Source organism: Podarcis cretensis (genome assembly GCF_951804945.1).
Source record: "Podarcis cretensis genome assembly, chromosome: 12".
In the NCBI taxonomy this organism is placed as follows: Eukaryota; Metazoa; Chordata; class Lepidosauria; order Squamata; family Lacertidae; genus Podarcis; species Podarcis cretensis.
In genome coordinates this window covers 33,222,403-33,247,787 of record NC_137181.1, presented here as the reverse complement: position 1 = coordinate 33,247,787, position 25,385 = coordinate 33,222,403, and the positions used below count along the sequence as shown (strand labels likewise).

Below are 25,385 nucleotides of genomic sequence, written 5' to 3'. Positions count from 1 at the left end.
TACAAGGGGATAGGTCCTTCCCCTGAGGGATTTACAGTAACACAAAAAAGACAACAGAAGGAAGGGGAGAAGGTAGTAAATTAGGGAATAATATCCTTTTATTTACATTACATGTGCTTCATTTGTTACAGTAGGGTATAGGCTTGAGGGAGGTAGGCCACAGCCTCCCTGAGCAAGAGAAGTTGATAGTGTAATTAAATAAGTACATTATGCATCTTGAAAGCATTCTTCTTAACTGGAAACCTGTGTTGTTGTTTTTTTTAGGATAACCTGTCTAACTTCCAAGAAACACATCAGTTAGTAGAAATACTTGAAAACACAAATGCTTCTCTTTTATACTCTGTTGTTCTTATCTCGGTAGGTTAATATATTACATTATTATATTATAAAGTAACTTTTCTAATACATTAAACTACATATGAGATTCTGTTTTTAAGCATCAGTGTCACCTCTGTAACATGTAATACCAAGTAGAGGCATGGTAAATCAGAAGTAAGTTTCACTGTGTCCAGTCATGCTTGCTCCCTAGGAAGTGTGATTATGTTTGTATCTGTTGGCCAAACTAATCCGACTGATGGTGATGGTGTGAAGATCTGTGGCAGACCTGTCACACTTTACTAAGTCCAGGTGGCAGTGGAACCATCCTGTGGAAGCTGGTTGTGTGTATCCTTTTTGCTTCCTCCCATTTCTCCAGTTGATGGGCATTAACTATGCTAGATTCAAGCTCAGTTTAGAGGCATGTCAGTGAAACAAGAGAGCTTAAGATTCTATGGATCTTTGGTCACTCATGATGTACCTCTAAACCACCCCATTTTTCATTCCACCACTGGTGGAGCACCACCAGCAAAGCATCAGGAATAGGAGAAGGTTTCACTGTGATCCAGGAAGGACCTCCCTCTCTGCCAGAGGGCCTTTTTTTTTGCCTGCAGATACTGTTAGGACCATTCTTTACTTTTTTATTTGTTTCTTGGGAATTTAATTAATTTTTAAAAAAATTAGTTTTTCTCTTCTCTCCCTTTGTTAGGTATACTTGGATTTTTTCGAGAATGTGTCTTTTATCAGTGCAATGCAAAGATTCACTAAATTTGCAAAGGAAGTGGAAAATAAAAATATTTTGCTATATGGTCTCAGTATACATTACCAGAAGGTATGTAGCTAAATGAATGTGAAGTATCTGTGAATTATCTATTTATGAATGCATTTTTGTGACCCAACCACTTGATTTTTTAAAAGTTTTTAAGATTTTTTTTTTAAGTTTTAAAGAATCTGAAAGGTGACAAAAGTACAGCAACTGTTTTTTAGGTTGGAAAGGTTCCTGTCCATTTTTGTTGTTCTGCAGAACCCTTAATGTGGTTTACATATATTAGTAATAAAAAAAGTCCCTGCCCCTATGTTTACAATCTGAGAGACTTGACACAAAAGAAAAAGGGTTTAGGAAGGAAGAGAAGCCTGAACGTTAGGAGGAACACCTTAAAAGTGAGAGCAGTTCAACAATGGAACCAATTACCTGGAACATAGTGGGGTGGCCTCTCTTCACTGAAAGACTTTAAGGGGAGACAGCCAGTTTTTGAGGATGCTCTAATTCTGAATTCCCTACATTGAGCTTGGGGTTGGACGGGATTGCCTATGGGGTCCCTTCCAACTTCATGGTTCTGATTGGAATTTGTGATTAAAAGCCTAAGTAGGTTTCTGAGAAAGCCATGTAATTCCAGTATAATGAGGGCTACTGGAGTACAGTTCCTTCTGGCTCTGTTTATATATCACACTCTGCATTGGGAAATTGTCATTTTAAATGTCAGTCCTTGAATAATTGCCTGGAGCCATTCTTGGTGTCAAGTAAGTATAATTCCATGTATAATGCCAAGAACGTATCCCGTGTGTCACAGCAGCACTTTCTGTGCGTAAGAAACCAAGAAAGACAGATCTTTACTTAAATCTATGCTTTCAAATAAAATCAACTGCATTGCTGCATTTTCTTGTGAAATGCATGAGGGCAAATCTGTGATGAAATAATAGTGCAAAAGCGGGGAATAAATCCTAAAAGGATCCAAGATCAGCCTGACTTGATCACGTACATAGCAATATCGTCAGGGAGTGCTATAGGACTGGTTGACGCATGAGGCCCTTTGTGATTACGCTGGAAGGGAACAGGGTGTGAGGCTCAAAGCCAGGACATATGATGATATTTGTGTGGTTTATGTGAATTGGCACCTCCACATAGATGGCATATTGTCAGCTTGCTAATGTCAGAAATTGTAGTTCACAGAATTCAGCTATGCACATCCTAGATGTGTGACTGTACCAGTTCACAGAAATTATGCTTCCAGACAAATCCAGTTGTTACCTTGGCAGCTTCTCCACCCTCTCTTTCACAGTGAATGGTTGAAGTTCAATTCATATGTGAATCTAGTCTAAATCATTAGGTACTAGCTGAGCTCTGGGTTTCCCTGTGAATCTCCACTGCTTTTTAAAGGGCATGTTCCTACCATTCATGCTACACGTTTGCTGCAGGAATTTCCATTTAAAGGGTGATGTCAGGGCTTACATTTAACTGTAGGTAAACTTGGTTAAGAAGAATACCGACAGCAGATGTGTAAAAGCTTTTTGAGTACATTTTTCTTTCAGTACAAACTAAAAACTGGATGCCTGATTTAGTAGTTCTTGTAAATGAAAGCTCTAGAAAGGCTAATCTCATTAAAGCTTGAAATGCTTATTCTAAAAAGGCAAAGTTTCCCTTTCTCAGTCCATTTCCAAGCGAAGGCTGTGTTTGTCATTAAAAAATTCCGATGTTTCATCAAGGGTGGTATTTTGTTTTCAATTTGCATTTAAATTTGTGGTTAATTTTTGAAATTACTTGTGTGACTACTTCAGGCATTTAAATACTGGATAATTCTTCTCTAATATTACCTTACTTTTTCTGCTTTTGGCTGGGAAAACATTGAGGATTTTTTGTTCCAGAAAGATAAATCAACTAACTGAGAGAAATGTTTTGCAAATAATCCTTCTCCAAGTGGAGTATATGAACCTATCCCATCTTTTCTTCACAACAATCCTGTGAGGCATTTGCCGCAACATTGCCTACAGTGTTTAATGGTTTAATGGATATCTCTCAGGCCCATATCCAATGGTTTAGGAAACATATACAGTACAGGCAACTTGCATTCTGGGACATTGTAAGCCCATTCTGCCCCCTTCTGAGGCCAAAATCAGCACACATGTCAGTGGTTGTGCGTCAACGGGACACTAAAAATAGTCGCTGCCTATACTTTTATACAATAATATACAGTACTTTTCTACTGAATTGTTACAGTGTGAATGAGGTCTTCTTTCAGGGTATTTCTGACTCTTATGATTCAGTGCCCACATTTACATGTCATGATAAAAAATTGTTTATGACTATAAAGAACAATCCTAGCTCAAGCGCTTCCCATTCCCTCTCCTCCTCCATTAATGTTGGAAAGCTTTGCCAGCGGCGTAGCGTGGGTTGTCAGCACCCGGGGCAAGGCAAGTAATTTGCGCCCCGAACCCCGAACCTGCCGCCGCTGCCAGCTGCTGCCTGGTCTGGTCTGGTGTGGTTCTCTCCCACGCTCAGCGCTGCGCTGGGCGGTCGCTGCACTGTCCCTCCCCTAGATAGTCCCTCCCTCGCTCTCTCTCCGTTCTGCATAGTGGGCAGCGACCCGGCAGCTCGGATCGGATTCGCACAGCCAGCACTGTGAGAGAGAGTGAGTGAGCCAGGTAGGGGCAGAGAGCTGCGAGTGCGCCCCCCAAAATGTTGCGCCCGGTGTGGCTGGCACCCCCTGCACCCCCCACGCTACGCCACTGAGCTTTGCTTCAGATTAAGGCTAACCCCTGCTTAGTTTTGTGTTCAAACCTAGCCAAACTATGGTTAACCATTGGTTATGAAGCTGATTGTTTCAACCAACTACTGTTTAGGGCTTGGCCATAACACTAAACTGTGGTTAATTGAAATTGGAAGCAAACTATTCAATCTCATCATGATTATGCTAGCAAAGAGAGGCTTTGTGCCCAAAGCTGTTAAGTGCCAGCCCACTGTTTATCAGTACATGCAAACCATGAGTCACAGACTGTGGTTTGGGCAGTTACTTGGGCCATGATGCAGAGGAATGTGAGCAAGGCCAAGCAGACACATTAGCATGGCAAAACAAACCCTACTTTTCTAAATCTGCAAATTCTGGTTATTCAGGTGCTAGTTAAGAGCCCCCATCTACCTCTGGTGTGGCCATAAATCTCCATTTTAAGTGCTGCTTAATCCTTTAGGTTGGAATGACTGTTATAATTTGACATTTGGAACCTAATGTTATTTACTTGGAAGCATCTCCTATTAATATCTGTAGCTGATACTTGCACATGTGGCAGATCACCCATGCTTAGAAATCAGTTTAATGCACTGAGAAAGTTCCATTGTATGCAGGCATGCATGTGCATAAAGTTGCTTAGTGGTTCACTACAGATTTAGAAAAGTAGGGTTTGTTTTGCCATTTTATACAGATTGTTTCCCTTGCACCTGTGCTTGCTCCTAGAAGGGGTTAATCTTCAGAATTTTGAATGTAGTTTGTGGAAGAAATACATACTGGTCTGCAATTGTATTTGAGTTAGAGTGAGAAACATTTTCCTACCATATGGGTGGAAAAGAACAATCTCATAATGTATCAAATTTCCATTTTTGACAGTCTGAACCACTTATATTTGATTTTTACAATCTATCTGGAAACCTAATTTTGCTTTAGCCGCTAAATGCTTCTGTTTACTATTTCATTCCATGAAGTATGATTTTGTGCTAATTCTGAAAGGGGGTTCTTTCTGCTAGGTAGCAGCAACAGACAATATGTAAAATAAATATATTGTACTTGGTCCATAATTGCCAGCCTATAAATTCTTGAATTTTCCACCACAAATTCAAAAGGAATGCAATTACTTGCATCTGGCTTGAGTAAACCTGTGTTTACTCAATAAGATGAACATATCCTGGCAATGCTTCTGCCTTTGGTATTCTTAAGCTGCATCCTGCTAGAGAAAAAGCACAGAAGACTTACATATTCACTGTGTATTGTATATTAGAAGGATTACACTGTAATCCTTCACTGTAATATGTGCATACACCTCTGTCCTATTTACCAGTTTCTTAAATTTGTATCCTGCCTTTCCAACATTAAAATTCCAAAAAAATCAAATTACTTCTAGGCACTAAATTATTCTTTTTAAAAAATCTTTTTTTCTTTGCTTTTCTGTTTTATCATATCATCAATGCATACTGTATTATATAATAAGGATAATAAGAAAAATAACATAAAAATGACATATAAGTAAATATTACTAGTAACATAGCTTATTCCTCCAATTTGTTTTACTTACCTAAACTTTGTCTTTAATTCCCCTTCCACTTTTTCCTTGGTTTCCTAACTGCTGTCTTTTCAACTGCGTTTTCTTACTCTTCTCTTCATTATCTTATATTATCCCACATTATAGCCTCTACTGCTGAGTATTTCTGTCAGTCTGTTATGGTTATTTTTTTGTTATAATAGTTTTCCATATACCGTATTTTTCGCCCTATAGGACGCACCCCCCCCCAAAAAAAATGAAGGGGAAATGTGGGTGCGTCCTATGGGGTGAATACAGGCTTTCGCTGAAGCCTGGAGAGCGAGAGGCTCTCACTCTCCAGGCTTCAGGAAGCTCTGTGCAACCCTCCGGAGCCTGGCGCGAAGCCGCGCCGGGCTCCGGAGGGTCGCAGAGAGCTGCCTGCGCTCCCGGGCTCCGCGCAACTCTGCGCAACCCTCCGGAGCCCGGCGCCAAGCTGCGCCGGGCTCTGGAGGGTTGTACAGAGCTGCCTGCATTCCGAAGCCTCAGGCGCGCTCTTCAGCGCGCCCGGGCTTCGCACAGCTTTCCGTAAGCCTGGGGAGACCGGCACGGCTCCCTAGGCTTGCGGATAGCAGGCTGTTCTGGGGGCTGGGGTCGTGCCTGGGAGGGAAATATTTTTTTTTCTTTATTTCCCCCCCAAAAAACTAGGTGCGTCCTATAGGGCGGTGCCTCCTATGGGGCGAAAAATACGGTAATCTATATGTAATATCCAATCCTCTTTCAAATTCTTGTCATCTTTATCTATTTGTCATGCTGGCCAGTTCTGTATATTCTAATAGCTTAAGATGCCCATCTTTTTATGTTGGTACTTCGTCCAGTTTTGTGCTACCCGAACTCGAGCGTCTATGGTCGCATACATCCAAAGAGTAATTTGATTTTTTTATATTTCTGTTGTTATTATTCCCAAAAACATTTTGGGAAATGTTCTTCTAAACATTTTCTTAGGTTCATTATATACCATCTCCCAAAATTCTTTTATTATTCTACAGGACCACCATGAATGATAAAATGTACCTGATGTTTCTTTACACTTCCAACATAAGTCATCCTTAGATCTAGACTCTAGACATTTTGGCTAATTTACTTGGTGTCAAATACCACCTGTGGATCATTTTTAAACAGTTCTCTTTTAAAGCGTAACTAGCAGTAAATCTTAGGTTTATTTTTCACAATTGTTTCCACTGCTTCAAATGTTGTGACCCACATCTTGTAGGCACTAAATTATTCTTATAGTGATGAGGGTAAGTCACATTTGAGAGGTGAACACATTTTAACTGTACTCAGTGACTGATGAAACATTGCTTTCTCCTAGCTTTTTAAAAACTTGTGGCACTATGAACTACTCTGCTGTTTCCTCTTTTTTCTTGCACATTGCCATGTTTTGTTATGCAGGGTAGTCAGATGAGGGAAGAAAAAAAAAAAGAAAGTTCTGCTGTACCCCATCATTGTTCAGGAGAGTCCCTGATCCCAGTAGAGTATATTTGGTTGGCAGAGGGTGAATTGGTGAAAATTGCCTTTGCTTTTTCATTAGTAGAGATCTCCTCTGCATGTGATTTTTGTCTGTTTTTGGTTTTTATAAGTTTTCAACCAGTGTGCCGTGGCCCCCTAGGGTGCCTTGAATGATGGTCAGGGATGCTGCACGCAACACTGGCCTCTGTCCCTCTTTCCTTCCCTCCCTCCTTTGAGGCTGTCTTGCATCCCAAAGGCTTGTGTGGCTGTTTGTTGCAACAGCCCTGGCTACATGCTCCCCAGGCAAATGTTTCCTCAGGGGCTGGCCAGGGAGTGCTGGTTTCCAGGAGCTGAGGTGGTCTCAGAGTAAGTAAGCAAGTAGCTGAAGGAGCCTAGCCAGCCAGTCCCCCAGCCCCTGCTGTTGGGAACAGACAAACATGTGGGATGCTGGGCAGTCAGGCAGGCACCACACTGGCCCTTCTTTGGCTTGATGGGAACTGAGTGCCCGGTGTCGAAGGGGAGCCTTTCCACCATGCAGGCCCAGCGCCACCCTCTGCTGTCACTGCTGCCTGCCAAGGTGAATAAGGTGCTGGCCTCAGGCTTCTAAGGCTGAAGGCAACCTCTGCCCCTGTGGGGCAGCGTGAGGAGGCACCTCTTTTTGGGGCGGGGGGCAGTGGCTCAGAGACCAGGGGCAGTGGTGGCGTCTGCCTGGAGGACTGCCAAGGAGAGGGGAGAGGAGGCTGAGGGAACACTCTGTGGGAGGGTGTTCAAAAAGGAGCGAGGGGCTGTCAGCTCTGCAGGCAAGGGGTGACATAACTGGTTCGAAGAGCGCTTCTCCACTGGAGAGCTGCAGAAAGAGTGCAGTTGGTCAAGGGAGATGTGGACTCAAAAAAGTTGAAAGCATCTGCTCTAGCCACTCAATTTGGAAGTAGTGTTCCATATTCAGTCATTCTGTTATCTTAACTGCCTCTCATTTTTGGTGTAATTAAATTACTATTCATGGAGTTAGAACACAAAATCTAGGCGATGTGCGTTTAGTTTCTTTGGACTTTTGATTCACACATGCATGTAGTTGACTTCTCATCACTTAATGACTTGCAACTCAGTATGTGAATTGCTTCCTTTGAAAATTAGGGTGATGAGATGATATAAAAGCTCTCCCTCTGGAGTTTTATCTTTGAAGACTGTTTTGCAAATTCCAACCATCAATTGATACTGCAATTGCTGAGTGATGAATAACTATGTGTAATCAAGCAACTTCATAAAAGTGAAATAATGTCATGCTTTAGAACAGAATCTAGACCCAGTTATTGAACATATTTTTAGACAATTAGGATTGTTTCACACTTAAATACTGCAATCAGAGATACAGCCTCTTTAGGTTCGTTACAGAACGCTAGAAATCTACAAAATATAAATGGCATGGGTAAGTCTGGGTTCTATCCCTTTTTGTTTGTGATATCACAGGTACAATCCACACCATGTAGCACTTCCAATAAAAACACTTGTTGAGGAAATATTAATTTTTTCCAGCAGCACGATAATTGCATTTTGAATTTCCACCTGTATGCAGGAATAATGCCTTTCAGAAACAAAGTGATATTTCAAAAAGACCATGGAAATTGTTAATATCCTGTGTTTGCACTACCACAATACCCACATTATTGTGGATTTTTTTTATTGATATGAGATGCTAATAAAGGTTCTTTATTCCAAACATAAAAGGCCAGCCACAGACCAGGAATCTTATAACCAGCTCTTGAAATGAAACAAAACAAAAACCTCACCACAAATACATCAGGCCTCTTTGAAAGCTATTACAGACTTGCTGTTTTAAACATAACAGTGTATAAAGAAAACACTACATGAGTATGCTGCTAATGGAAACCAACATGTTTGCCAAAACAAGTGAAAAGTACACACTGTGTCAACTGATTCATGATCAGAGACAAATTGTCAAAGACAGGGCATCTGAATTACTCATTCCAAAATTGACTTAATGTATTTTGTGCTTCTTGCATTGTTTTATAAAACATAGATTCTGATGAATGTTTCAGTGTTGATTGTTATGATTCATATCTAAGAAATGGATTGCTAGTGAGGGGATAACTTCCATGCTTCTAAACAGGTCTGCAGTGGTGAGACTTCTGGAGGTACACTGAGCCAGTTCTGATGTAAGTGCATGAACCATGATGAGCACTGGGTTTGAGTGCTTGCCTTCTCTGGCATGTGCCAGGTGAGAAGTTCGGATACATTTGTTACTGGTTTTAAACTAAATGAAATTCCTTATTATGTCTGAACTGAGGGAACTCTAGTTAATGAACAAGCCAGGGTCATAAATCAGAGCTCACTGGGTTTGAAAGGCTGTGATAAAGACGAGTGACTAAATTTATCTTCTGTTTCCGCAGGGTTACCAACCCTGCAGGCACCACACACCAGCAAAGGTTTTCTTTAGTGCTCCCAGAATGAGCCATAATCCTCAGATAATTTTTTTTAAGGGATTTCTAGCATTTTTAGAACTTGGGATATAAGATTAAATTTACAGACACCATTCTTCTCAACTGTTGTGAGAAATTAGCTGGTAATCTCTTATATTATATTTCAGGTTTTTGTTTTTGTTTTTGTTTTTAAGGTGCTGAAACATTTAAAATATTCCATCCATGCTACTGAGTTTTGTGGATAGCTTGGTATCAAATATGGTCAGCTACTTAAATACCCCTCCATTATCTCTTTAATGGATGGTACTTCTGCCATGACTTCTCAGTTTGATTCCTTTTCAGAATAGATCAGTTACATCAGTTTTACAGATGGGCTTGCAGCCAGATACCAACTCTGAAGTATGTCCTGGTGATTCCTGTGGGTCTTATTCCCAAGTAAGGGACAAACTGCATGCTGCAACACCAGCATATATCCCCTTGTTTGCAAGATTTTGCACTGGCTGCCTATCTGTTACTGGGCCAAGTTCAAGCTTTTGGTGCTAACATATAAGGCCCTATACAGATGGATGCCAACAGCAGCAGTAACATACCATGGTGTGGGGGGGTAACTCCTAATGAAAGAATTTTTTTAACAATCCCACATGCAGACTTCAAAAGTTCTTTATAATCAGTTTAAAATTATTTCTGCTACCATCTATATTATTTTACCTTCTCTGGTTCATTTCCACACATGCCCTGATTCCCTTTAGTGATCTCTCAGTAATTTGCATTGATGTAAGAAGCCTTCTATCACTCAAGCAAACATCTTTTGCGGTTTAAGCCAAAATGCTATTCTAAACCCACTCCTTCATTAATCACATACGGTGAAATGTATTTTATAACCAAAGGTAAAAAACTACACTGCTCTTTGTTTTGAGTGTAGCAAGTGTTTGCTGTGTAAATAATGTCACTAATTATAAAAGTGCCAAAACATTTTTTAAAATTGCATTCAATTGCCATATGAACAAATAATAATTATAATATAATTGGCCTTTCAAATACGTCTTGTACTTGGAATGTAATGGTTAAATCAGTGGTAACTTGTATCAGAACATCAAGGCAAATGGAGCTAAATGCTATAATTATTGCTTTCTACAATAGATAGGCAATAATATGCTGGCTGCGGGTGTTTCATAATGATGTACATGTAGATTTAGTAAAAAAGATGGTGTAGTATAATTATAATTAACTAAATTCAACAAAGATAAGAAGTGAGCAATTTTCCTGATACATCAGCAGTTCCTTATGCAAATTTTGGTTAAATTCAATTAATTCTAGTTCTCTAAATTATATTTATTTACTTTGCATATCATTTCCAAAAAGATATGCAGTCTAACTTTCTTTCCCCAAGACAATCATTTAGGCCTGATCTGCGAACTAGCTCATAGATGTGCTTCTGATCCCACTGAAATTGTTTCTTCTTGAACCTGAAGCTATTTCCACCAGGGAAAGGGTGGTTGTTACTATTAAAAGTAATAAAGCTTATTGGATGACGGGTAGATGATGTGTGTACTAGAATGATGTGTGGACCAAATAAACACATATGAGGTATATGAGGTTGAATCCATTGAATTAGATTGTGTTTCTTTGACTTCCCTGCTGATCAAAGGTGATATTACACGACGTTGTAAAATTTAAAATGCTACTCATGCTGCTAACAACTCATGGACAGCAAGATGGATCATGACAAAAGTTCAGAAAAACAACTGTATCCAATATAGCAGAAGATATGGGCCACACAACTTGGTTTATTGAACCGTATGTAGGCAACTGTATCTAGGCTGTCTATGTCTGTTTGCAGGCAGGCAAGAACAGAATTAAGAACAAAACACAGTTTCTGACTGGGGTGGGGCCTAATCATTGGCTCTCCAGACACCAATAAACTCATAAACACCCATCAGCCCCAGCCAGCATGGCCATGGTAAGGTATAATGGGAGTTGTAGTCCAGCAACATCTGGAGGGCCACAGGATAGCCACCTCTGCTTTAGATTATTATAGGAGGTAACGCTGGAAAACATTTACAGCCTAATAAAGCCACCAATACAGTGTCCTTCCATGTACTCTGAGGTCTAGCTTACAGTGTTGATATTTCTTTGAGTAGCATATGCCACACAAAGAGAAGGGAAAGTGAGAGCAGAGTTACAGAAGAGAGATGTGGTATTGGTTAAAATGAAATAAAGTGATGGGAAGAAATGAATGTTTTTAAAAGGCCTTTAAATATGTGACCTACTTTGTGGAGTGTCCCCATGTTTCTCTGTACTTTTTGTTAAATTGTTTTCAGTTGTGCATGGTTCCATTTGCATACTGCATAATGAGCAAAATACAAAACAAACACACATTTTATTTGTGGCAATGTGTATTTGTAGCAATGTGTTCTTCCTAAATAAAGGGAAAAAATGATACTTGTCAGTGTCCCTTGACAAGTCAGTAAATTGAAAAAACGTCACACAAACCAGTGCCTGATGGGGGAGGGGACACATTTTTTATTGTCTTACAGTTATATCTTGACTTCCTTTCATCATAGTACCCAAGGCAGCATACATGTGATACCTCTTCATATGTAGCTTGTGAGAGTATCAGTCTGTCTAATTCAATTTGCTTTACCCCATGGAAAATTTAACAGCAGCAGCTAGCTCATCAATAGAAATAAAATACATTTTGTTCTTCATTGCAGATGATCCAAGGTGTCTGCATTGTAATACACAGGGTTGGGGGAACGCGGCAGTGCATTTTTTTTTCTTTTTAGAAATTAATTTGGGAAGTCAATGGCTAAAATAGGAACATAGGAAATTGCATAGTATCAAGGGGTCCATCTAACTCAGTATTTATTGTCTCTATTAACTGACCACAGCTTTCTAGGGTTTCAGATATGGGATGTTCCCAATCCTGTCTGGAGTTGCCAGGGAGCCAAGACATCCCTAAATTATTATTTTAATGTAAGAATGGAATGTTCTAAAATGACTCTTAAAATGAGGCAGATACCATTCTACTCTTATAAGCTGTCTTAGGTGTACTTGTACAGAAAAATGGGGTATAAATAATATTAATTTGCAAACAGTTTTCTAACACTATTTTTCAGTTTAAAGAAGAGTACAGCTGTATATACTGGCTAATTAAAACTCAATGGGGTCAAAGAGATTTTAGCACCAAACTGCTCTTGGAGTTACAACCATTTTGTATTTTTTAATGGAATTGTTCTATTTATAGTCACCATTGTTATATGTTATAATTGTAAGTTAGAGAGTCAATTACACAGTTGCCTGTGAAACGAGGCTGTCTAAAATAGGGGGCTCAGAAGAAACCGGAGTTCACGTTATCTTTCTAGTGAAATACCTCACCAGAAACTAGATTGCTCAACTATTTTGACCGTCAGTGATTTCTCATTTTTAATCCCTGGAGCATAAATATCATATTTCTTCATCAGTCAGCAGTGGTTTTATTAATATAATTACAGTAAAAGGCAATAGATCTTCATTTTGTCCTGATTATAATTATAAATGTATTGCCAAAATTATTACATTTTATATTGACACAAGACATGCTAACACATGCATTCTGACAATGCAATGCTGAAAAACACATTTCTTTCTATATGAATGTGTTCATGCTGTTTAAACGGTGACCATTCTTGCTTTCCAGCTTTGATCACAGAATACATATTTCTAATGGGAGTTTCAATGCTTAGTCCCCAGAGTGTGCTTTGACTTCATTCTTGGAGCCACCATGCACTATTTGTCCTGCAGATGCTTTTCTGGGTTGCATCTATTTATGGCTGATATGGAGAACCTGTGGCCTCACAGATGTCAATGTATTACAGTTTCCATCACCCCTGATGCTGGCTAGGGCTGATGGAAGTTGGAGTTCAACAGCCACAGCTTCCCCATCCTAGGTCCATGGAAAACTTTGTCCTGGATTGTGTTGCCTGTTCTCTCTGGACCTAATGGATTCAGGGTTCAAGGACATTCTTTTTGTACCCAGCTACTATGATTCAGTAATGTTTGACATTTTTTAAACAATATTTTAAGTGGGATTAGTAACAGAATCTTTTCAGCAATTGTGGGTACAACTACAAATATCCAAAAATCATTCATTTGGTAGTTTTAGGCTTCAATATTTGGTTATGTTAAAAAGGTAAAGGGACCCCTGACCATTAGGTCCAGTCGTGACCGACTCTGGGGTTGCGGCGCTCATCTCGCTTTATTGGCCGAGGGAGCTTCCAGGTCACGTGGCCATCATGACGAAGCCGCTTCTGGCGAACCAGAGCAGCACACAGAAATGCGTTTACCTTCCCGCCGGAGCAGGACCTATTTATCTACTTGCACTTTGACGTGCTTTTGAACTGCTAGGTTGGCAAGAGCAGGGACCGCGCAACAGGAGCTCACCCTGTTGCGGGGATTCGAACCGCCGACCTTCTGATCGGCAAGTCCTAGGCTCTGTTAGGGCACAATAATTGCTCCTTGGGAAGTATGCCCTTGTGATACTTGCATTTGCAATTATAGTTTACATTTTTTGGTATATTCTTAAAATATCCCTGCACAGTGTGTGAAACAACCCTTGAATGCATTTAGTTTACTGTAACATGTTTTAGATAACCCTTGTTTTATGCATCTATCATATTTATATATTTTTTTTAAATTTTTTTTAAGATTTTTTAATACAATACATAAGAATAAACAGTATAACATATATCTCAGCATAGTTTCACCACTTCTTTGGACTTCCTCTCATCTCCCGCTCCTACCTTCATTCCAATAAAATTTGCCAGCAATTTATCATCTTGATTCTACTCTTATATCTAATTTTCTGGTCTCCAATCCCCTTTAACCAAATCTTAGAAATTTAACTATAATTTAATAATTATTCAAAAAAATTTTTTAAATTATTTCAAATTGTTACATAGCTTATCTTCATTACTCCATCTAGTTTAGTGGTGCCAAATTATTTATGATCCAGCATCCTTCTTAACATTCAACCAAATTACAATGTTTTTGCAAATAAATCTTGAATTTCTTCCAGTCTTCTTCCATCCTCTCCTCTCCCAGGTCTTGGATCCTGCCAGTCATTTCTGCCAGTTCCATGTAGCCTATCAGTTGCGTCTGCCATTCTTCCAGTGTGGGTAGATCTTGGGTTTTCCAGTATTTAGCGATAAGTATCCTTGCTGCCGTTGTTGCATACAGGAAAAAAGTTCGGTCCTTCTTTGCCACCCTCTGACCGATAATGCCCAAAAGGAAGGCCTCTGGTTTCTTAAGGAAGGTATACCTAAATACCTTTTTCAGCTCATTATATATCATTTCCCAAAAGGCCTTCACTTTAGGACAGGTCCACCAGAGGTGAAAGAATGTTCCTTCATTCTCTTTACATTTCCAACATTTATTGTCAGACAAATGGTATATTTTTGCGAGTTTGACTGGGGTCATGTACCATCTATATATCATTTTCATAACATTTTCTTTCAAAGCATTACAGGCAGTGAAATTCAACCCAGAGGTCCACAACCTTTCCCAGTCCTCAAACATGATATTATGTCCAATATCCTGTGCCTATTTAATCATAACCGATTTGACCGTTTCATCTTGTGTATTCCATTTTAGCAGCAAGTTATACATTCTTGAAAGTACCTTAGTCCTAGGTTCTAACAGTTCTGTTTCCAATTTCGATTTCTCCACCTGAAATCCTAACTTTTTGTCATTTTTAAACATTTCTTTAATCTGAGCGTAATGTAACCAGTCTCACACTTTATCCTTCATTTTCTCAAAACTCTGCAATTTCCAGTTGTCTCCATCTTTTTCTAGTATTTCCCAATATTTTGGTCATTTGGCCTCCATATTGAGTCTTTCTCGGGCCTTAGCTTCCAAAGGTGAGAGCCACCTTGGAGTTTTGTTTTCCAATAAGTCTTTATATTTTATCCAGACATTAAACACTGCCTTTCTGACAATATGGTTCTTAAAGGCCTTATTGATCTTAACCTTGTCATACCATAAGTATGCATGCCAACCATAAGCATTGTTAAAACCTTCCAGATCCAATACGTCAGTGTCTTCGAGAAGCAGCCAGTCTTTTAGCCAGCAGAAAGCTGCTGACTCATAGTACAACCTTAGGTCTGGCAGGGCAAAGCCCCCTCTTTCTTTCGCATCAGTTAATATCTTAAACTTAATTCTGGGCTTTTTGCCCTGCCAGACAAACTTGGAAATATCTCTCTGCCACTTCCGGAAGCACTCCGCCATGTCCACAATCTGTAATGTTTGAAATAAAAACAGCATTTTTGGCAATACATTCATCTTGATAGCAGCAATTCGGCCTAACAAAGAAAGTTTCAGTTTTGTCCAACTGTCTAAGTCTCTCTTAATTTCTGACCAACATTTATCATAATTGTCCTTAAATAGACTCAGATTTTTTGCTGTTATGTTTACCCCTAGGTACTTTACTTTTTTAACCACATTTAGTTCTGTCTCTCTCTGAAACCGTTCTGACTCTGTATCTGTCAAATTTTTCCCCTGCACCTTTGTTTTCTGTTTGTTTAATTTAAATCCCGCCACTCGACCAAAGTCTTGAATCAATTGTAATACTCTTTTCGTACTAGATTCTGGCTCCTGCAAGGTCAAAACTAGGTCATCTGCAAAAGCTTTAAGTTTATATTGTTTCACTCCGACCTGAATTCCTTCCACCAACCGGTCCCCTCTAATCATATTCAAGAGCACCTCCAGAACCGAGATAAATAACAGTGGGGAGATAGGACAGCCTTGTCGTGTTCCTTTTTCAATTTTGAACTCTTCTGTAACCACATTGTTAACTATCAATTTAGCCTTTTGTTCTGAATAAATTGCATCAATCCCATTTTCAAAACCCCGTCCCACTCCCATCCCTTCTAAATTTCCCTTCATAAATTTCCAAGAGACATTGTCAAAGGCCTTCTCCGCATCTATAAAAATTAGCACTGCTTTTGTGTTGATATTTGTTTGCAAGAGTTCCAAAATATCAATAATGTTCCTTGTATTAGCAAACAAATGTCTACCTGGGAGAAAGCCTGCCTGGTCCTTGTGAATTACTTCATTCAAAACATTTTTCAATCTACTTGCCAAAATGTCTGCAAATATTTTGTAATCCACATTTAAGAGAGAGATGGGACGGTAGTTCTTAAGTTGTGTCTTTTCAGCTTCCGATTTTGGTATCAATGTGATGAAAGCTTCTTTCCACAATTCCGGCGCCTTCTTCCCCTCCATAATTTCATTGCTAACCTCCATCAATGGTTGTATCAAGTAGTCTTTCAATGTCTTATAGTACTTGGAGGTCAGCCCATCTGGCCCTGGAGATTTGCCCAATTTCATGTTCTGAATGGCTTGTTCGATCTCTTGGCATGTTATTTTACAATTCAGGATTGATCTGTTTTCTTGTGACAATTTTGGCAATCCATTCTTTTTCAAAAATTGTTTAATCTCAGCCTCATCTTGTGGCCCTTGAGTATATAATTTTTTGAAGTAACTCTGGAAACACTTTCTAATGTCCACAGGGTTCTGAATATTTCTTCCTTCAATCTCCAAGTTTTATGCATCTATCATAATGGCATAAAAATATTATTTTGGCTATTCGTCTCTGATAACTTTATCATTTTAGTTCCATAAGACCATAGCACTAAATTAATGTTTGTCAGAAACCATCAACACAATGTCTTTTTCTCTTTCACTATCAAACCATGGAATGTAGTAGAAAAGAAATAAAACAGTCAAATAAGGAGTGTGCATATACAACGTTGCTTTTTTCTTTTCTTTTTTGCAAGAATACCCCACCACTTCCACACAGAATAATTACAAATAATGATAATGGAAATGTTTAGGATCCATATTTTCAGATAGTTCTAGGCTAAGACCTTCACATGCATAGTAAGACATAACATTAAAACATCTTATAAAAACAAATCAGTCTAAAAACCACTGTGCTGGAAGTCAATGGTGAAGCAGCAAAGGTCTATATAACACTGTTCCGAAACCCCTCCCCATATTTTTCCCTTCTAAAGATCAACTATAAGGGAGTGTGGAGCCCATTTACAGCAATGGGTGAAATGGGAGCTTCAAGTAGTTCACTGCTTTTAGTTTACGATTTTTACTATGGCCTGGTTCATAAAACACCACAAGCTTTGTGTTTTTACCTTAGTGTACCTGAACCATGTGAATGTGCAGGTACCTGGAGAGGAGTTGATAGTCACTTTGCTCTACGCTGGTCATTCTTACTATTATGCTGCGCTAAAACCACAGTTTGGCTTCTAACCCAGGGCTCATGGTTTAGATTGCTAACCATGAGCTGTAGCCAAGAACAATCCTTATCGAGTAGAATCAAAGTTGGGGATGCTGTTCAGGCATGTAAATTGAAACCAGTGGAGCTATGTAGTATACTATGCAAATACGTCTAGTACAGACTGTTGTTGGTTGGTGCATTTTCTGTCTGCTTGAAAGCAAGTTTTATTGCTGTCTGACTATTGGAGGGGAAGCAGTTACTCATGGGTATTGTCATGTCATTTTTCTGTTTTAATCAGTAACATAGAGCATTCTTTTTAGATTATGCTGAAGCCTAGCTAGTTTTGAGGGTGAACTCTTAACAGAAAACACAAATGTACATTTTCCCCCACAGAGCAATTAAATATCTTTATTTAACTCTTTGCCACAATTAAAAACACAAATCTGTGTGAAAGAGACAAAATAATTTTGTAGGAACAAAAGTGGAAATGAGGAAAAAAGCAAAAACAACTAGATTATCTTAGAATTTAGTTGCTACTCAATTGCCCTTGTTTGTTGGCTCTTTTGCTCCTCTCCCACTGTTTTACTTGTATTTTCAACACAATCCTATACCTATCTACTCAAAAGTAGGCCCAGTGATTCTTGCTTTCAGGGATATGTGCATGGGAATTCAGCCTTGTTGCAGAAGATATATTTTCACTGCTATTTTTCTTTTATTCATTGTTTTTCAGCACATGATTGGTTTTAATTTGAATTTTCAGCAAAAGAAAGCACTGACTATGTTCCCAACTGAGGCTACAGATGTGTTAATGTAAAACTTAGACCGCACTGAGTTTCAAGTTGTTCGTTTCATTCATATTTCTTTGGGCTTTGGTTTTAAAATAATTCAAAATAGCTGTACTTGATTAACAGAGTGAAAATGTGAAGTTTAATCTGCATTATTTAGTGAATTGAAAAAACAAACATTGTAGTTTCATGGGTATAGCCAGGATTTATTTGGAGGGGGAAACAGAACCGAGTTATCTGTGATGCAATTGGTCAGTTTGTTAAGTATTTTTTTTATTTACTTGATGGGGGGGGGGAGAGACAGCTGCACACATCCCTGGCTACGCCTTCTCAAAACTGTGTGGCCTCCTTCTCAAAACTGATTTGAAGCAACTAACAGTAGGAAAACCTCCAATCATGATGGCTAACACTGATTTATAGAGTATAGATGAGCACTGTCACTATGAAAGTCTTGGCTTTGTAGAGCATAATTGTACTTAGAATTATTTGTTTCAAACTCCAAATTAGTGCTGGGCAATACAACTTTCATGAAACAAAATGGGAATTGAAAACATATTCAACTAGGATATATGGCATTCCAGACATTTGAAAATCTAGTGTTTAGAGGGCAGTGCAGAAACAGAAAAACCTGACAATCTTGGTTTAATTAAACCTCCAAAACCATGAGAACAGGGTGAAGGTGGAAAGCAAGCTGCACACAATAATTGCTGTCTGCATTGGAAATAAATTGCACGACTAACATTTCAGTGAAACAACAATGTGAAGTAGATAGCATAAGAAGCAGATTCTTAAAAAACAAATCAAAAGAGGAAACACTTTTCAGATGAGCTTTATGCAAAATTGAAAAAGGATGTTCTTGATTAAGTATGGTTGGTGGCAAATCTTAACAGCCAAGGCCTAATGAGTAGAACACTAGTTTATTGGTTTTCTGTTTATTAGTATGCTGGTTTTTATTAATTTACTTGATGTATTGTGGCAATATCCAGAGTAGACCTGCTGAAATTAATGGACAAGTTAGTTATGTCCATTAATTATTATGGGTCTTTTCTGAGTATGAGTCGCATTGGACATACTTCTAGGTTTTGAAGTCTGAAAGCTGAATTTGGAGGTTGTATTCTCAATATGTGTATGCATGGTGAACATAGGAAAACAGAAAATGAAAACATTGCTTTCTTCTTGATCTGCTTCATCACAAGTGGAACACTTAATTCTTCCCTTGCCCTCCTGCTCTAGATAGGCAGATTCCCGATGCAGTTTGAATGTATTCTGTTGTAGATGAGATGTTAAGATGCTTGAAAACAGGAAACAATGGGGCAGTTGCACTTTCTGTTTTTTTCTTCTTCTGCATCACTATCTTGTCCAAAGACATTCAGTTCAGTGAAAGTACAATACTATAAGGTAAGGGCATAAATAATGGCAAGGGTGTATTTTTTGCAGAGGTAGAGAAACTGCAACCTTCCATATGTTGTTAGACTCCAATTCCAACCATCAGCCCCAGTCAGTATGAACAGTAGTTGGGGATGGCAGGAGTTCTAGTCCAATAGTATCTGAAAGATTGTAGTTTCTGCATTCTTGTGTTTTTGGGTAAAGAGGTTTCCTGATCACAAATATTTTGTCTGTATTCTAGAATTCATCATCTTTTTTTGTTACGATTTGTCCACCTTTAGTGCCTCAAATTGTTAATTTACTTTCTTAGAATAGACTAGACATGCTATAAATGGATGTGAGTGAATGAGGCATATATATGAAACATATACCTCATATAGTTCAATCAGTCTGGAGGGTCACAGGCTTCCTGTCCGTGATCTACATCTTAAAGGTAATTTTGCATATTTTCCTTTGTTTTCTTTTGCCTTTCCTCCTGGCATGGTCTGGGTGAATGGTTGGGTGTTTTCCAGTAGTACAAAAATGTCTAACCAGTTTTCCTTAACACAGAAGTGTGGTGGGTCTTCTAAGCTGCAAATGTAACTCCTAGCAGCCATAAAAATAGTTTACAGACTATCCTTTCTCTTCTGTCGCCAACTGACAATCTTCTGTTTATACTGATACAGATGTACTGAAAGATGGGTATTCAAAATACAATGTATGTTTTAGTACATCATCCAGATTTCCAAGGGCTTTTGGAGCAAAACCATTGTGATGATGCCACACCTCACCAGCAAAAGGAAGTGAAGTTCGTGCATCTTAATAATGCTTTCACCCTCCCAAACGTGATACAGTTATAGCAGTCAGTCTCTCCCTGCCCCCTCGGTTGGAAGCAGGTGTGTTGTTGATTCTGTTAGACAGGTTATGGGATTTTATTTCAGAATTCTTTACTGAGACCACCCAAAAGAAATGCCAAATGTGCTGCACAGAATACTACCTCACGTTCTTGTCAGTTCTTTGCAGCAACTAACATCTGGGCATCTTTGATATAGTTACACACAGCTGTCAATATAAATATAAGCTTATTCTTCATTTCAGTTGGAGTGGAACTCAGCTGAACCCAGGGTGAAAAGATACAGTGGGCAATGATCCCTTGGCCTTCTGTCTCCAAGCCATTATTGTTTGCCAGTGAAATAGCATGGTTTTTAAAAGCTGGCTTAACCTGTTGCAGTCAGAATCGATCAACATTCATGGCAAGACAGCCTTAACAGGGTCACCTCAGGCTGTCATGGCTTCATGACAACAGTTGGGCTGGTATGTGTTGTTACTGGGCCTATGCATTTTCTAGGGTACATTCTGAACCTAGTATTTTTCACCTATCAAGTGGTTTGAAGGTGAGAGCCTATTGTCATAGTCAGAGCCAGACTATTAAATCTCTTTCTCATGAAATTAGGCAGCCAGGAAACATTACTCTGTGCAGAAGAGTTGGGCCCATTAAGTTTGTTCATCCTAGGAGACTTAGGAATCCCATAAATTCATGAATACCCTAGGAGTTTCCAGTTGACGTGGCTGGTGCCTCTCTTAAAAACCTTGTCTCACTATGAAATTGTGAGTTGTTTTGGGCTGTTAACATGATTCCTTCCACTGAATTGCTCACAGTTGCTCAGGAAGTTATTCAGCAGAGTTTTTTTGAGGGGTTAGTGGCCTATTGGGTGATATTTTAAAACCTTTGGAGGACTTCTGTGACATGCTTGTAGACGTTTTGATGATAAAATGGCTCTTATCTATGCCAACCTTGTCCCCACTGTATCTAGAAACAATTAATCAATTTGTAGTTGCTGTGGCTTGATGATGTAGATGAGGTGCTTGGAATGACGCAGATGACCATTTGTGGATTTGCCCTTTCCACATCTTCATTAATTACATCTAGCTATGGAATAATTACATCTAGCTGTAGAATAAGTACTATATATTTGTATAGTAGGCTATGCTTAAGCCAGGCAAAAGCTCTTGAGGGTGTGATGCAGAGCTGGGGAGTGGCATGGGCCTGGGAAAGGTTCTAAGGGTTGGATAAAGAAGCCCAGTTTCTTTCCCCGGTCAACAAGAAGGAGGACTTTCTTGGCAATGGAACCCCAATTGTAGAATGCCTTAAAGCGGCTGAGGGCAGACCAGAGTGAAGCCTGCTCCCCTCCAGTCTGTTCCCAAGGCCCGCACACTTGTCTAGGCAATGTTGTTTTGTGTGTTGTATGTGTGGTATCGCTTCATACGGTGGCATAGCTGAATGTATAGAATACATGTTACTGATCACCAATAACTCTACTAGAAAACAAATATGAGACTGCTTTCCGGCAGCGTATTACCATAATCCAACTTGTATTAAAGCAAAAGTAGACATCAGTGTGTGGTATGGGCGCCCACACATAGTGAGAAACCACTCGAATCAGATGTAGTAAGTGTGCATCCAAATCCATCTGGAGCTACAAGGCATTTCTTATTTAAAAGCAGAGGGTGCATATCTTTTTGTGGAATCAAACTTTTGTAATATGAATTTATAGACTGTATGACTGGCAAGATTCCAAAATGCTTTGTTTTCCAAATTACATTCACATGGCGCTGTAAATGTTTTGTTCTTTGGTTGGTATATTAATACAGTAAATCATCTATTTAAATAACAGTAAAAAAAACAGGAAGATAGATTTTTCAATACAGCATTAACTGTACTAGGTTAATGGATCCTGCGGTTCAACAACAATACAGTCTGCATTTTGGAGATGGCGAAGTAGATTACCACAGAATTTACGTGATACATAGGGAAGATCAATTACTAGGACTGCTGTTGCAGGTTTTACTGATGAGTAAAACAATTTTTTGTACATGTTCCATAAGCATCACACATTTGGGATGCCAGAACCATAGACGCAGCAGTGGGTGGTCGGTCGGTAATATGAGATAATTGGTGTGGGACAAGAACAAGATCTCAGCTACTCGTTTTGTTTTTCCTATCCTTCTGTGTTTAATGGTTTACAATATGACTAAACTTTTCAAGTATCTAAGTCTGTGATGTTTCCTGTTGTTGAATATTTGGCTTCCCTCAATGAGAATATTGAAAAGCAGGATTGTAACACTATAGAAAGAAAGCTGTATGGAAAGAAAGGCAGGAGCACTTGTAAATATGATTGACCATGACATCTTTTATTGAGTCAGTTTGCACTGCCAGTTTAATTCAGTAGAAACTCCAAGAAAGGTTCTTTGCTATCAAAATATCACTGGAACGAAGTACTCACTCACAGGTCCAGCTAGATATTAGAAAGACTGTCTGATTCTTGTTTCTATTTTTATTTGGGTTCAGTGAATCCAAGCCATAAAGCAGTCATTCAGAAACTAAAGGTTCTGCACATAAACATGTTGGGAACACAGCAAAAACGTTTAGCGATCTGTAAATTCAAAGGATTCAAAGGATCTGTCAATAGAAGAGACCCTCTTCCACTGACCATTGTCAGTCAAAAATGTGCAAACTGAATGAAGAGAACAGGAAATATTCAGCTAAGTTTATTTCTTTAAAAAATAAATTTAATATTAATGTTGTGCTTTACTTGTTGTAACCTGCTCTTCACTGTATTGTGCAAAGTTATTTCTCTGCCCTGCTACCTAAGATTCTTTTTCAATTGTAGATCTCAAAAATTGAATCTCTGGCCATCTGCAGCCAAAGGATGTCATGTGCTACTGAGATATGGGCCTATCTGCTTCCTACTTTTTCTTCCTAATTCCGACCATTTTCCCATTAATATTTTAAATTCATATTTTGATTTCCCATCCTAGAAATGAAAGCAGCTGATAATGGGTATCTTTTTGCTCTCTTTCAGGACAATTTGAAGCTTCAAGAGACCATGGATTCAGCTGCTGCTCTTATCATGGCATTAATAAGAGACAGAAATCCTGCCTACGTCGGACAGCTTCTAGTAGCATGAAAAGGAGATGTGCAGATATTTCAAGGAGGGGTCAATGCAGCCTTTTTAAAGTTGGAAGCTACTAAGTGTATATTTTGGGTGGCAGTTAAATATTTAAGAGGGAGGTCTTATTTGAAATATAGCTACTATAAGGTTCAGAATGTTATGCTATGTGTTACCTTGAGTGCCTTTGGGCAGCGAGAACTAAGGACTATGATAAATAAGGTTGTTTGTATTCTAAAGGGATATAACTGCAGAAGCGAATTGTTTCAAAGCTGTGTGGACATGATCTAACCAGAGTGAAGGGCTTTAAATGCAGCTATTCCACGAGGAAGTGCTAAGCATGTGTTACTATATTATTACACTGGCTAATTAAAGCCATAAGAACCACCCATCTAGTCCAACATTCTGTTCTCACAGGGACCAACAAGATGCCTGTTGGAAACCCAAAATCAGGATCCAAGCATAACAGCACCATCCAGCCCTGTGGTTTAAGGCAACCCTCACCTCCTCTCAAATAACTTTTTGGTTTAAATCAGGGGAAATCAATTATGGGTGTTATTTGAACAAAACATTTCATACTGACATTTATTAAATGGATTGTGTGTGTATTGCACTACCTTGCTGTGCTTTGAACCCCAGATAAAGAAGTAAGTGGGCTTTTCGCTCGACTTCAGATGTTCACCTTTTCATGTGTGGAGCTGTCCCTTGCAATGAAGAAAAGAAGAAAGCCCCTCATATTTCCAAGGCATACATTAGACTCCCTGTGCCAGCAAGGAAAGACCAATTCCTGGTTCTGTCTCTTGTCATCACTTAACCTTAGGCCAAATCCACACTTTGTGCAGCAGAAACTCTCTTTGTGGCTACACCAGTGTTTCCTGCAACAAATATATACGTTGTCGATGACATGACCCACATCTTTAAACATCTACAGAATGTGTTGAGAAGGGTATGTTTTGTGTTTAAAGATGCTAGTATATTGTTTGCACTTCATGTGTGATAGCTACAGAAAACAATACAGTGGTACCTCAGGTTACATACGCTTCAGGCTACATACGCTTCAGGTTACACACTCCGCTAACCCAGAAATAGTGCTTCAGGTTAAGAACTTTGCTTCAGGATAAGAACAGAAATCGAGCTCCGGCGGTGCGGCGGCAGCAGGAGGCCCCATTAGCTAAAGTGGTCTTCAGGTTAAGAACAGTTTCAAGTTAAGAACGGACCTCTGAAATGAATTAAGTACTTAACCTGAGGTACCACTGTATCCACAATATTTGAGCCTGCCAGGTGGAGCATCTCAAAATACCTAAGTTTAGGGCTCTTGTATTGGAGTAGGTGGTTAGTGCCTCTTGCTCCTTATCTGGGAAGCCTTGTATCTTGTTAACGTAAAATAAGAATGAGCAAACCCCAGTTATGTTTATGTTCTTCAACCCAACTCTTCATATAGTATGTCAGTAAATCTGTAAGGGAACTAAAACAATAATGGTTAATGGTTAATAAGCAGTGCACAGCTTTACATGCGTATTCATGCACAACCTCTTTGAGCGTGACAAGGAAATAAAAAGTGCTCACATTATGACCCTTGGGCCATATCCTGGGTGCAGCTTTGTGTAATGCAGCTAAATATAATCAATTACAGTAAGGCTGATTGAATCATCGAAACATTTTTTTGTGGTCATTTCAAACGCTCATGTCATTGTTGGCAAGATTATTTTTAGCACCCTCAAGGAAGTATAGTGAAGAGAACACTCAGAAATGG

General features: G+C 39.1%; 1 protein-coding gene across 3 annotated transcripts in view; it reads left to right on the top strand.

Moving 5' to 3' along the window:
- CRPPA (CDP-L-ribitol pyrophosphorylase A) overlaps window positions 1–24,016 on the top strand; it is a 56,636-nt gene extending 32,620 nt beyond the window's left edge. Inside the window, exons 8-11 of one of the 3 annotated variants that reach the window (XR_013832207.1) lie at window positions 265–357; window positions 1,025–1,147; window positions 8,954–9,061; window positions 23,546–24,016. Coding sequence is in view for 2 of the 3 variants with exons in the window: in XM_079947921.1 (XP_079804047.1) it covers window positions 265–357; window positions 1,025–1,147; window positions 23,546–23,650 (321 nt within the window). In the remaining variant the exon portion in view is untranslated. The remainder of the gene's footprint in view (window positions 1–264; window positions 358–1,024; window positions 1,148–8,953; window positions 9,062–23,545) is intronic. The other 2 variants (XM_079947922.1, XM_079947921.1) reach the window with 2 other exon arrangements.
- Window positions 24,017–25,385: the final 1,369 nt, after the last annotated feature.